The sequence below is a fragment of the Monodon monoceros genome, unplaced genomic scaffold (genome assembly GCF_005190385.1).
Source record: "Monodon monoceros isolate NGI ecotype Baffin Bay Population unplaced genomic scaffold, NGI_Narwhal_1 Super_Scaffold_22, whole genome shotgun sequence".
NCBI lineage: Eukaryota > Metazoa > Chordata > Mammalia > Artiodactyla > Monodontidae > Monodon > Monodon monoceros.
Genome location: NW_021703779.1, coordinates 112,452,916 through 112,467,999, shown reverse-complemented (window position 1 = coordinate 112,467,999; position 15,084 = coordinate 112,452,916). Strand labels below are relative to the sequence as shown.

At 35.0% G+C, this 15,084-nt stretch overlaps 1 protein-coding gene across 4 annotated transcripts in view; it reads right to left on the bottom strand.

The window, feature by feature from the left end:
* Nucleotides 1-15,084, bottom strand: part of PHF6 (PHD finger protein 6) — a 52,556-nt gene that overhangs the window by 4,840 nt on the left and 32,632 nt on the right. For 2 of the 4 annotated variants that reach the window (XM_029240808.1, XM_029240810.1), the window contains 4 exons: nt 11,112-11,278; nt 10,799-10,942; nt 9,328-9,432; nt 6,710-6,843 (listed from right to left, as the gene is read on the bottom strand). In XM_029240808.1, the coding sequence (XP_029096641.1) occupies nt 6,710-6,843; nt 9,328-9,432; nt 10,799-10,942; nt 11,112-11,278 (550 nt within the window). Of the gene's footprint in view, nt 1-6,709; nt 6,844-9,327; nt 9,433-10,798; nt 10,943-11,111; nt 11,282-15,084 lie in introns of all 4 variants that reach the window. The other 2 variants (XM_029240807.1, XM_029240809.1) reach the window with 1 other exon arrangement.

Sequence of the window (15,084 nt, the reverse complement as noted above, 5' to 3'; positions counted from 1 at the left end):
TATACATCAATATATTTTTATAGTTAAATACCCCTACAATAATCAAAGAAGGGTGGGAGCTGATCTGAGCTCAGTTTTAGGTCAATTATACACAAGATGACAAGATGGAACAATGCTTAGAAAATGTTCAGTGGATGCCCTCTTGTGGTCAGCAATGGATAGAAGATGATCACAGGAATTCATCTGCCACAAATGGTGTAAGACTAGGTTTAACATGAAAAGTTTCTAACAAGTGAGTAGAATAAATGGCAGGGGTGGGGCTGGGGGGGCAGCAATAACAACTGACTTCTGACCTAGTTTTGCTCATCATTTTTTATTCTTAAAACATTTTCAAAGAACTATGGAGAATTTCTACTCTTCAAACGCTGCATGTTAGGAATCACTTTTTAAATCATGAGTTCAAATATCAAATATCACTTCTATATAGTGCACCTATGAAGTATCTTCCCCCAAATATAACCTGAATCTAATTAAGCCTTTGAGCCAACTTATAAATTACAGGATATACAGAGGGGTAGAGGAATGAGGTAAATGACATCAGGAAAACGCAAATTGATAAATCTAGAATATGGGACTTTTACAGGACAACTTATCAGGGTTCCTTAACAGGTAGAAGGAAAAGGCAAGGGTGGAGTGGGGACTGCTCTATATTGAGAGAGACTTAAGAGATATCCATTAAATGCAATGTAAGGACCTTGCATGTATTGAGGTTTGAACAAATCAAGTCTAAAAAGACATCTTCAAGACAATTGGGGAAATGCCAAAGTGAACTGGGTATAAGACGATACTAAGAATTTACTGTTAATTTTATAAGATGTGATGATAGCATAGTGATATTAAAGTATGTAAGGATAAAATGACAAGAGATCTGGGATTCTGCTTTAACATACCTCAGAAAGAAAAAAAATGTAGATGAAACAACCATGGCAGTAAGTTGGTACCTGCTGAGACTGGGGTTGTTATACTCTTCTATTTTTGTGGGCTTTTAGAAATTTTTATAACAGAGTTTTATCTAAAAGGATGAGCCCTTTCTTGTTAGAACAAATTTTAATCTTTTTATCGGATTATTTTTCACTCAAGGACTATTTCCCATAGGCCTATTACGTGTCTTTCACCAGTCTGGACACCAAGGCCGCAGGTGCTGACCAGTCAAACAAGATCTCTGCTGTCACAGAACTTACTGTTTTATGGTGGGAGGCTGACATTTTAGAAAAATACATATTTAAATAGCTTAGAAATACAATAAAGACAATAAAACAGGATAAACAGATCACTATATAATCTTCCCTCGCCTTTTTAATATGAATATATTCAGGATCCAGAAAGGGCTGGTAAAGAAAGAAAGCAAGTCACATGTAGGAGGGAAGGAAGCCACTTCATTCAGAAATATTCCTCCTTGCATTTCCTTTCATTTGTCCATTCTTCTCTCCCCAAACTGCCTGCTTACGGACTCATTTGAACTCCATGGTCTCTATGAAAAAATCTGGAATCCACTTCTAAGCAGATTTAAGAAACAAATTTCAATGTGAAAAAGTAAAAAGAGCATTTCAAATCATCATGGATCCCAGTTCAAATACTTTTGTTTAGAAATGATCACTGCAACATGGTTTTCTAACAGCTAAAAAATAAAAGCCATCTAAATGTCTAAAAAGAGAACTGATTAAACAAACTAATACACCCATACACTGGAATACTATGCAACCATTAAAATGGTGATGCACAACTGTTTAACGTCACAGAAAAAAAATGCCTCTACTAAAGATATAGTAAGTGGAAAACAGGTTATAAAAGAGTATATATAAGAAAGTTTTGTTTTTATAAATATACACATATACACAATCACACAAATGTCTAGAAGAAAATATTCCAAAAGATTTAAAGTTATTATCTCTGGTGGTAGAATTAAAGTTGACATTTAGTTTTATTTTTCTTATCTACATTTTCCATTTTTTCCTGAAATGAAAACGGATAACTATTGTGAAAATATCTAAATAAAGTTAAAATGTAAACACAATAATTCTCCACATATCTAATTCTAAACATTTTAAATGGGCCTGTTATTTTAAAATATTATTGGCTACTTTTAAAAATAATGGATTGCTCATGAACCATATAAAGGAGAATATAAAATTGCCTCTTCTCCACCCCTATGCAATGAATGAGAGATGACAACTATTAAGTTTGCTGACTATGCTCCTAGAAAATTTTCTATGTATAAAAAACATACACATATCTTGTTCATGTGTGTACACATGTACTTTTTATATGCTAAAATAGAATCATGCAACTTTTCCCCCTGACTCAATCACTGAAATACCTCTCCACAACTCTACACATGGGTCTACTTTATTCTTTAATTTCTGCATAGTATTCCACTAGATGCATGTATGTACTAAAATTTATTTACTAAATCTCCTGATAGAATTCTGATTTGATTTTCTTTCTTTCCTTCCTTCCTTCCTCCCTCCCTCCCTTCCTTCCTTTCTCTCTTTCTCCCTCCCTCCCTCCCTTCCTTCTTTCCTCTCTTTCTCTCTTCCTCCCTCCCTCCCTCCCTCTCTCTCTCTTTCTTTCTTTGCTATTGTGGGTGAAAAGTTAAAAATCTTTTCCCATTCCACATGAGAATTTCACCTTTGGTTAACTCTTTAGCCCTCTTCCTCTAGCAACTTAACAAAAATTAGTGTGTCAACTATTTTACTAAGCTATGTTACCCCCCCCAGTTGGTAGACCGTACCTGGACTGGGAAAAATATGCATATTCTGATAAGAAGTCTTATCTTTGGTCCTCTTTCAGTGTGGTGTAACCTGAAAATTATCTATGCCTATATGACTGTATTGTTAAGAGGTGCTGACTCCAATGGGGTATGAGGCTTTTCCCCAATGTGGATCATATCTTATTGGACCTGAGCTGTACTGCTACAATGACTGCTGCAAGGACTCTCAGAGAAGACGAATATTTGATGCCACCCTGCTGGCAAGCTGCAGTTCTTGTCTATAATCTTCCTGAGTAGACTGATGCCATCTGGGGTAATCCTGTCAGTTTGAAGTATAGCTGAGTCTAAGAAGATGCCCTAGTGGGTGTTGCCACTATCACTAACGATAATGCAATGACACTTCTTGCACATACATCTCTGCACTGTTGTCTGCTCAATCCCTACAAGCACACTAGTAGCAAAAGATATATATTATTTTAAGGTTTTCATCTCCAATAATAAATTGCTCTCCTAAAAAGTTGTGCCAATTTATTATATTCAACCTTAACATGGAATAAGAATGCCTGTGTCTCAAAAACCTAGCTAACAGTAGATAGTCTAAATCCTATTCATCTTTGCCAAAATTGGTAAGATCTTGTTTTAATTTGCATTTGATTCATTACTAATAAGGTTGAACAGTTTTTCATGTGCTTATAACCCATGGCTATTTCTTCTATAAACTGCCTGTTCACGTCCTTTACCCATTTTTTAAACTGGGTTGTGTTTTTCGTAATGATTTGGAGGTCTCTTTAGGTAGTCTAATTTTAATGTAGTCAAATAAAAGTTCTGAGTTCCCTATCATGCTTAGAAAGGCCACCTATACTCAAGATTGTTTTCTTTTCTTTTTCTTTGTTTTTAAATTTTTATTGGAGTATAGTTAACTTACAATGTTGTGTTAGTTTCAGGTGTACAGCAAAGTGAATCAGTGATTCTTTTCCCATATAGGTTATTAGAGAATATTGAGTACAGTTCCCTGGGTCAAGACTGTTTTCTAAATGGAGAGCCAACTGTATAGATATCAGGTACTGAATTAATCCATTCTGTCTCCACATATATAAAATGCTACCATAATTATTTATAAGATTCCAACAAAGACACGGATCTATCTTCTGTGATCTTCTGTGATCTATCTTCTGTGATACTGTTTTAATTACTATATGATTGGCTTTGATATCTAACAGGGGATTTCTCCTCTCAATTGCATTAAAAATTTTCTTGGCTTCATGTGATATACTAGTTGGCTACCCCAATATCTATCCCCCACCACCCTCCATAGTACTAAACCATATTTTGTTTGGGTAGCAATGTGTCCACTAAGAGTATACTTCCCAGCCTCCTTTGGACATATGACTAAATTCTGGCAAATGAGATGCTGAGCAGAAGCATGTATGGAACTTCCAGGAAGGCTGATTAAAGCCTGACTCAGCTGGAGCAACAGCTACTTTGTCCTTCCATCTTCCTTTGCCCTTGCTTCCTCCTGCTTCCTATGGAAGGAAGCCCAAGGAGGAGACAGCAGAAAGATGCTAATGGGGGCCAATGATAACACTGAGAAGCTGCCTACCACATCTGCACTGCTTTCCTCTGGACGTCTTTTAGGGGAGAAACAAACTTCTATCTTGTTTAAGCTTCTATTTCTTTTCCTGTTATATAAGGTAACAATCATTACTAATAGACAATAATACCACATTTACTTTTTTAGATAAAACTCAAAAAGTTGGATTTCATTAAAATTGTATTAAGTATATAGATTAATTTGGGGAGAATAGGTATCTTTCAAAGTTGAGTCTATCAAGGAACATAATATATTTCGTCATTCATTGGGGTCCTATGTAAAATGCTATTTTTTAAAAAAGGTTCACCATTGGTGTATGTGTACGCACACGTGTGTGTGTGTGTGTGTGTGTGTGTGTGTGTGTGTGTGTGTGTGGGGTGGGATAGACATTTTTCCTTTACATTTTCTAAGTAGTTATTACTGGAATTGTTTTTAAAAATTCATCTCATATTCAGCAGCCTTACTGAGCTCTTATAAGTTTTAATAAATTCAGAGTTGATTTCTTTGGATTTTCTTGGTAGACAGTAATATCAATAATATTGACAATTTTATTTTTCTCCTTCACAACATTTACTATACATTTTCCTTCCTTTTCTCATTGCACAGGCTTAACCCTCCAGAAAAAGAGTGAAAGTAATGTTGGCAGTTGGCACCCTTGTCTTGTTCCTGATCTGAATGAAAGTGTATTGATATAGTGGCTCTCAATTAGAGATGAACCTGAGAATCACCTGCGGAATCATCAAAATACACGTTTTGGGCCTCAACCCACTGAATTTAAATCTGAGGGTAGGACCTAGGCATGAACATTTCTAAAGAGGGCCATATCCACCTCCAGGCGATTCTGAGGCTCAGCTCTGGCTAAGAACCATGGTCCATTTACTTTAACACTAAATAAGCTGTTTGCCATTTTTGTCTCTCCTAACACTCTATTAAGACTCCTAGCTTACCACCAAGAGCACTCTTGCTACCTTACTTTAAAATTCAGAAATGGATGTTGAATGGTATCAAATGTCTTTCCACTATCCACTAGGATTTTTCTTTATTAAGTGTAACAGGTCACATTTATATATTTCCTAATTTTGAATAATCTTTAAATTGTTAGACTACAGCCCTGGATTTGATTTTCTAATATTTTATTTCAGATTTTGGTACATATATTTATAAAAGTTAAGACTTGTCTCTAGTTTTAAAATTTTTGTTGTTAAATGCTGTCTTTGTTAGGTTTGGTGTCACAGCTATGCACGTGTTACAGAATGAACTAAGAAGTTTTCCATTTTTTGCTATGTGCTGGACGTCTTTAAATAACATTGGAATTATCTGTTCCTTCAAGGCTTGATAGAACTCGCTTGAAAAACATGTGCCTTTATTATTAAGCGAAGTTTGGCCAGTTTTATAATACAGCATTAGCACCTCACGCAATCACCCAAATGACTTGGTGACTGCTTACGCAAACTGCTTTGTCCATGGAATAGGAGACCCTGAGTCACTGGTTTATTGCACGCTGGGAATGTGAGAGCAAGGAAGTGCTTTACAACTTGCAAAGGCAAACCAAATAAATATTCAGGGATCTCTACCAACTTATTCTCCATTCGATTAAACAAAGGGAACCACTGTAGATTCACATTGATAACACTAGCCCAACGCAGCACTGGTAAGTGGAGGCCCATAAAAAAGAGAGTAACATGTAATCCCAAATCTCCAAACCTTACTCTTTCATCAGTCTTCCAAGTGTATCTTTTCAACTTCTGCCTTCACAACTATATCCTATTCTAAGTTACCCACAATTCTCACCTGGACCCTCAGCAGTAGCCTCCTACCACCCACCCCCTCATTTGCTCCCTTGTTTCTCTCCCATCTTAGGGCCTTGCACACGCTGTTCTCTCTGCCTAGAACGCCTTCCCAATGCCCACATTCATTTCGCCCTTCATATCTCTGCTCAAGCACTATTTCCTTAAGGAAATTCCCAAACACTCCCCCACTACAGACTAGTAGGTTAGCTCCTCCTTGTTACATGCTGCCACAGCGCTTTGTAACATCTTTTACAGCACTTACGAAGTTTATGATTGTATATTTATGTGACCATTTAATTGATATATCTCTCTCCCACTAGACTGTAAGCTTTCATGAGGACACTGTCTCTGTCTGTTTTGATCACTATTGTATGCCCAGCTCCTAGCACAATGCCTGGCACACAGGAAGCATAAAAATACTGATTGAATGAATGCTAATCCAGGGATGTGTAGGCAGAGGAAAATGTCAATTGCAGTACTCATTTCTTATACAGAGTCCTTAGTATTCTACACTTGGCTAAACACCGCCTAAGAAGAGTGAGCAAGTAAACTAATGTCATCTATTTAAGGGCAGTTACTTACTGACAAGTTTAGGAAAATGGACAATTGTTCTCTTACTTGTAAATTCCTCGTGACATATTTTCAATGTATTTAGCTTTGTCTTGTACTCCACAGTGGTAATGGTAAGTCTTAACACAGGCTTTTATTTCACATCCAATAGTAGCACCGGGCTGACTGCAAAGTGTACATTTCTGTTTAAGGGAAGAGAAAGAATAATCATAAGCAGTATTTCAAAGTTTATGCAATCTTATTTCTTCTATTTTAGCTATTTCAGCCAAACAGTCCACGTTACAAAGAAAACAGCCAGTTTTTCTATTGAAAAAGAGTGCACTGAACTTATTGTATAGCATATGTATTAAATAACACTGCAATTTAAATCAAACTTTGATAGACTTTCTAATATGTAGTCACCCCTGATGTTTCCATTATTTAACTCTACTAACCATCAGAGAGCTGACATCGAAACATAAAGGGAACACTCCTTAATACTGCCAAACACACACACAAAAATATATTCTATATTTTAGTGGTCGGCTTCTTTTTCTCCCTGAGATCAGTTCCTTTCCTATTATGACTGGGGGGAAGAATGAGAAGATTCTCAGAGAGGGATTGCTACCAAGTAGGCAAAAGGGCAGAAACAGACTAAAGGGGCTGACATCTTTTTAAGACTTAAGGTGATTGTTGGAAGAAGGGTTTCATAGTCAAAGAAGTTTGAGAAATGCTAGTTTTCAACAGATTACTTGATTGCAGAACTTCTGACAGCCTTCCTCCAGGAAGGAGGGTATAGTAAACAGTTCCCAAGTTTATTGAACTCCAGATGCCCTTTTAACTTTGGAGCAGTGGGAGAGCATCCTGATGGACTGACTTCCTTTGGAGCACACTTGGGGAAATGCTAGGTTAGTGTTGACACTAAGATTCAACAGTGCAGAGGTAAATAAGTTGATCAAGAGAATGTGAATTGTTATCCTAGTCACCTATTTGACTTTAGCTGTATGACACAACATTGTGCTACATACGATGAAGTGATTTTTTCCCCTTTATTTTTTTTTTAGTACTCCACATTCTGTTTTAAAGGAGTTTCATTTTTAGAAGAGTAATCAAAGTATCAAAAAACTGAACTGGATTTAAATGGAACAACTGACATCAATAATCTTTATACCTTCAAAAATGCAGTTCCACAAAGAAAAAGTCATTTCTTATGGATTCAGACAAAGATCAACAATGCCTGAAACCACCAGATGAAAGATCGAAGGGGAGCTTCACAACGGAGGGATCAACTCACCACCTGAATCCAAGGTCAGACATTATGACTTGTCTGATGTGATAAAATATGGATGATATAGTCCCACCTGTGAAGTGTTCTTACCCCCCAAAATGTTGAAAATGAATCTAATCAAGCTTTACATCTAACTTCCACTTTAAAAGAAAATCTGGCGGATAGAGGGACAAGTTAAATAGCATTGTGAAAAAGCAAACAGACAAATAAAACATGTGGGATATTCTACAGGACAATTAATTTGTTTTCTTCAACACGTCAATGGCATACAACAAAACAAAAACAGAAACAACAAAGACAGGGAGGAGGGAGTGCCCTAGATTACTTAAGGGAAATATAACAACCAAATGTAATATGTGAACCTCCTCTGATTCACACAAACCAACTTTAAAAAGATAGCTTTGATACAATTGGGGAAATATGAACTAGGTATTAAATAACACTGAAGACTCATTGTTAATTTATAAGGTGTAATGACATTGTGGTTAGGTAAGAAAATGTCCAACTTTTAAGAGATACATACTGAAATATGTAGAGGTGAAATGATATGAAGTCTCAGCTCTGCTTTAAAATACTTCAAGCAACAAGAATAAAAGGCATAGATGAAACGAGTGCCGCAAATTCTTGATAACTGATGAGTCAAGGTGATGGATAGACGTGTGTTACTAGTCTTTCTAATTTTGATGTTTGAAAATTTTCACAATAAAAAAATTTTTAAATAAAGTCATTTCTAGAGACAATTGCTGTCTTAAAGAAAAGATTCTGCATTCCAATGACATTTTATAATATTCACAGACTGTAAAGGAGTAAGTCATCAAATAAAGATGCCATTATTTCTTAAAGCTATTTATTAGTAATTCAGTATGTTTAAAAACATGAGACTTAGGCACATTTTATAAAGGAAACTTTAAAGCTATGATAAACATATTAAAAGACATAACTATGTATGTGAACTTTAACTAAACAGAAGGCTCTGAAAAAAATCTCCTTTTATTTAAAAAAAAAAAGAATGAATAACAACATGGGGAGATTCTCAATGTTCTATTGGGGTCATGGAATTTTTCTTTAAGCGAGCTTAAACAATTTAACATTTTAAACTTAATAAGGTGTGTCATGTTCACATCTTCATTTATTTTACTAAAAGACTCTCAAATACCCTTAAGTATAAATCTCAGTATAATTGTCTTAGGTAATGAAGTTACATAGAAAGAAGAATAACTTTCAGTAACATCAGCATCCTTTATTATATTACAAATAAGTCAAATATATACTTCACTTTAACATATGAACTACTTTATATTAAATTTTTTGATGACTGGATAAATTTGAGATGTGTTCTAAATTTAAAGCACAAAGTCAGAAGAGTAATGTTGCATAGCATAAACATAAAAGCACAGACCATTCTTTTTCCTCGCTTAATCTCCTGAAGTACAGTTTTAATATCAAAATCTCCAAATTCTGCTCTTGATGTTGTTGTGAGCTGGACTGTGCCAGAAGAAAATAACTAGAAAAGAAAAATGCAGGAACATTTAATATTCAGAATCCTTGTGAGAAAAAGATTAAACAACTTAAGAACAAATATGTTACATTATTTTAATATCCTGAGAAAGATGACTTTTCCTTAATAATCAAGTACTGACTCAAATATTTTTTAATCTATTCACGTCTGATTAAAATATAACCCAAAATAAGGACAATGGAATAAAACTAAGGTTGCCAGTGTGGAGCCAAGATTAAATGCTTCATTTAACAAGGAGAGTTCAGCAGTGTCACCCTGTCATCTCAACTATTTTACATTTCCACAGTTTCAAAAATAGTTTAAAATGATAAATTTCCATCATAGATGCAGATGAGAATCACCTAGAGATTTTTTTTTCAAACTAGACATGTTTGGGATCTACTCCAAGAGTACATATTATTGAAAAAGCTCCCCAGGTAAATTTGATATGCATCTCTGGTTAAGAACCTCTGATATTAATAATATAATCTAAAAAAAAATTTTTTTTGGCCATGCCATGTGGCTTGTGGGATCTTAGTTCCCCGACCAGGAACTGAACCCGGGCCCTTGGCAGTGAGAGCGTGGACTCCTAACCACTGGACCGCCAGGGAATTCCCTAAATAATATAATTTTTTAAAACCTAATCATAAATGGGATGAGTAATTCAATACAATCTAGTTCAAAAATGTTTACATATGCTATATGTCAGACCTGGATCTAAGGATGCAAAGATAAAATATAGTTCTTACCCTCAAGGAATTTAAGAGTCTATTAGGGGAAAGAGGCTCATAAATGAATAACTGCAATATAGTATACGAAGTGCAATAAGAAAGACTTTTACGAGGTTATAGTGGAGGCCAAACATAGCTTCCAAGACAAGTTTATAAAGCTGAAATTTTTACAGTTATGAAATCATTAATTATGGATTATCTGGAACATAGTAACTATACTTAGGATTACTTTAAATCGCACTAAATCATAAAGGCTATATTTTTTAAAATCTAGAGTTTATGAAGATTTGGGATTATAGAACTTCCCGTTATAAAATAAATAAGTCATGGGGATATAATGTACAGCATAGGAAACAGAGTCAATAATATTGTAATAACTTTGTATGGTGACAGATGGTAAGTAGTCTTATCGTGGTGATCATTTTGTAATGTATAAAAATATCGAATCACTATGTTGTATACCTGAAACTAATATAATATTGTAAGTCAATTATACTTTTAAAAAAAGATTTGAGATTATAGGATACACTATTCATAATTCTAAAACACTAATGCTGGGGAGGAAAGTTCTATATTTGGTTACTAGCTAAATGCTTTTCCAAAACTTGGGTTTAAAAGCACATAAAAAGAACCATACTTACCATGCACTTATAATGTGCAGCTGCCTTCTTGGCATTAAATATATGCAGTTTTCCTCTTGCTTCATTTTCTTCCTCCCCTACATGACAAAATCCACATTTAGGCCTGGTGTCACTAGGGCTGCTTCTGTGTGGAGACCTATCTCTCTGCAAATGTAAAAGAAAATGAAAACCTTGAAAAAAAATCCATGAAAATATGCTATCAGTACCTCAAGCTTAGTTAACGCTTCAAATGATTAACTTTACCTATCAACACAGTTCAGATGAAATATTCATGGTGCAACAAAAAGTAAGAATCCAACATTTTTCTACTTACATAGGAACTACTCTCCATTTCATCTGTTCCATGGGAGGATGTGGACCTGGTATCTTCCGACAGTCCTTTAAAATTAGTTTTTCGCGGCCTTCCTTTGCGACTTTTCTTTTTACTTTTAGGTGATGAGGGCTCCAGTTCATGTTCATTAAAACTTTCTTCTAGATCAGCTGCTTAAAAATGAACAAAAGCTTTACATGGACCAATCTTAAAATGAGCATTAGTTCATGGGTCCTTAGAACATATGTTTCTCCTTAGAATAAAATCACCTCAAGATATGGGGAGAAATGATCTGTGGTATGTTTGATATAGTGGCCTAACATTTCATATAAATGCAACAAAAATGAAATACAAAGAAATAGTTTTACTATAATAACTGTAAAATTAATTATTTCCATCAAAGTTATAATTCTATGAAAATGAGTTTTGTGATCTTAACTGTGCACATAATTCAATAAACATTTCCAAACTCTAATAAGGGAATTTTTTAGAATTAGATCTTGTATAATTTTTTTTTTACCATAGGTTTCAAAGAGTTTTACCTCACACTGTTGGTGAAATCAGAACAATTACCCAGAAAATAAACTTGCTATAACTTGGAAAGCTAAATGAAAATAAAGTAGGTGTATCTGTGCTGTCCAATATAGTAGCCACTGGCAACATGTGGCTTTTTAAAATTTAAGTCATTTATAATTAAATGAAATTAGGGCTTCCCTGGTGGCACAGTGGTTGAGAGTCTGCCTGCCGTTGCAGGGGACATGGGTTCGTGCCCTGGTCCGGGAAGATCCCACATGCCGTGGAGCGGCTGGGCCTGTGAGCCATGGCCGCTGAGCCTGCGCGTCTGGAGCCTGTGCTCCGCAATGGGAGAGGCCACAACAGTGAGAGGCCCCCGTACCGCAAAAAAAAAAAAAAAAAAAAAAAAAAAAAGTTAAACCTTCAGTTTCTCAGTCACACTGACCACATTTCACATGTTTATTAGTCACATGTGGCAAGCTGAGTCTCTACTGGACATCACAGATATAGAATGTTTCTATCATTACAGACAAGTTCTATTGTACAGCACTGCTCTAGATAGCTCTTTAAACTATCATGAAAATCAAAAGATCAAATTCACCAAGGAAGATATCTACAAATGAACTAACCAATTGATCAAGTAATTAAACAAATGTTAAGTATAAAAGGAATTTCTAACTTAAGTGGTAGAAAAGCTATGGTGCAGGTTGTCTGTGTATACGTTAATGGATTAAACAAAATTTATGGAGAAGTTTTAGAACTGTGCTTCCCAGTAATTTGAAAAGTATTTCTACCATTAATAGAGGTGCTTCATTCAGTTATTCACTAAAAATATTTATTGAGGGCCTACTGTATATAAGACAATGTACTTAGTGTTCAAAAAGGTATAAAAATCAAATATTCACTTGTCTTAGTGTCAAACTATAGAAAGTTTTAGGCATAGTTCTAATACCTACATTGTTTTTTCTTTTACCATAAATTATCGACTATAATTCCACGGACTAATTTCTTCCATGAGAAAGCATATCAACTCCTCTTCTCAGATGCTGATCTTTCCTAATAAATACTTTAAAGGGTTTTTTCCTAAGCAATAAAAGCACATTCATTATGATAAGGAAAGGATAATTTAATCAGCATATTTGAATATATAAACTCTAAGAACTGAGAGCATTAGACCATTTGCAAAACAGTTAATAAAAATTTATATCAATGTAACTTCACCTAACTATGGTAGGATTTAAGGGAAGAAAAGGGGGGGAAGGTAAAAGTGGATAGTGTTTTATAGGCAATAAGACAAATTCATGTGAATAACTCTCCCTGTGAAGACAGACAAGTCAATTAAAGATAATTCTGATCTTAACACTATAGCAAATTTCACATCAGAACACGCCACCTACTTTAAACATTCAATCTGACAATTTTTAAGACACAGAATTTCATTAAAGCTATTAGAATTACTTGCATGTGCCAAAAATTAAAATGAAAAATCATAACCAAATGTTCCAATCATCCTGATATATATTACAGCATATATATGATATACATAATATTCTGTTATTTACAATGAAAACAAATAATCACTAGCACTATAATAACACTACATTGTTAAACACCTATAAAGAAATTACTTAACTGATTCCATTATCAGGCCAACATGGCTAGTTTTCCAGATGGCATGTTTGTCTGTCCTAAACATGGAATCGTTCAGTATAAAATTTTAGGGGACTTTACCAGCAATAGTAAAAAAAAAAAAAAAAAAAAATCACAAAAGATTGACAGATTTAACTATATTAGACTTTTAAACTTCTGAAAGTAAAAAAAAAGTGATAAAATTAGAAGGCAAACAAACTGGAAGAATATCTGCTGTACTTATGACAAAAGATTAGTATCTTTATGATCTGATAAGCTCATAAAAGATTAAGACCCCAACAGAAAAATGGGTGAACCGTATGATCAAATAATTCGTAGAACATAAGTAGTTAAATATACTTTTAGGGACTTCCCTGGTGGCACAGTGGTTAAGAATCCCCCTGCCAATGCAGGGGACACGGGTTCAATCCCTGGTCCAGGAAGATCCCACATGCCGCGGAGCAACTAAGCCTGTGCGCCATAACTACTGAGCCTGCACCCTAGAGCCTGTGAGCCACAACTACGGAGCCCACGTGCTGCAACTACTGAGGCCCACGCGTCTAGAGCCCATGCTCTGCAACAAGAGAAGCCACCGCAATGAGAAGCCTGCGCACCGCAACGAAGAGTAGCCCCCGCTCACCGCAACTAGAGAAAGCCCGCGCACAGCAACAAAGACCCAACACAGCCAAAGTAAACTTTAAAATAAATAAATAAATACACTTTTAGAAAATTTGATGTCTCTAAGTCAAAGAAGTGTAAATTAAGTGATACACCATTTTCACCTATCAAAACAGCAGTCTTTAAGTAGTTGTAAAAACCTTCAATAAACCCAACAAAAAATGTGTTAGAAATACAAATATAAAAGAAGCCCCACAAAAATGTTGAGATAAGCCACGCTTCTGGATGAATAGGATCAACATTAGAATGGTATCAGTTCTTGCTAACCTAATTTAATGAAACGCTGATAAAACAGAATTGAAAGTTGATTCCACAGTTTTCTAGAAGAGTAAATATATAATACGCAAGACTATCTTTTTTAAAAAAAGATATCAAAATATACCATAAAGCAACAGTAGTTAAAACACTGGCATAGGAATAGACACATGTCAGCAGAAGAGAAAGCCAGGTTGAAAAGAGACCCACATGCATATGGGAAATCAGAGTATGATAATGGTAGCATTTCAAATGAGTGGGGGAGAGACATAATGGCACAACTGGGTACCCATTTTCTAAAAATTCAGATTCCTTTTCTCATACTATATGAAAAAATTAGAGATGGATCCCAAAAATCTAATAAAATAACAAACCAGAAATGTAACAGAAGAAAATGGAAGAGATTTTTTTTTTTATAATCTTGGGGTTAGGACACCTAAGAAGCCATTTAGTGGCAGGGAATTAATATCTATATTTTACAGACAGCACTTCAAATCAATTTTAAAAAGACAAACCTTGAAAGAAAAACGTGCAAAGGATAGGACTGACAATTCACAGAAGAAATATAAATGACTGAAAAAACATGGGCAGAAGTACAACCTTACTAATTACAAGAGAAATGGAAATTAAATGAGATAAACAGATTCGTAAAAATTATAAGACTGATAATATCCAGCACAGTTGTAGGGAACTGGACACTCTCATACACTGTTGGTACATGTGACAGTACTGATTCCCAATGTTAAATGCACAGAGTCTCTCCTGGCATCCCCATTTCTAGGACTTTATCCTATAGAATCACTTGCATAAGTACATAAGCACATACGTATAAGGAAGATCAATGCAGTTTTATTCCTATTTCACATAAAAAATAAATATAACTGATTTTTATTAAGAGAAA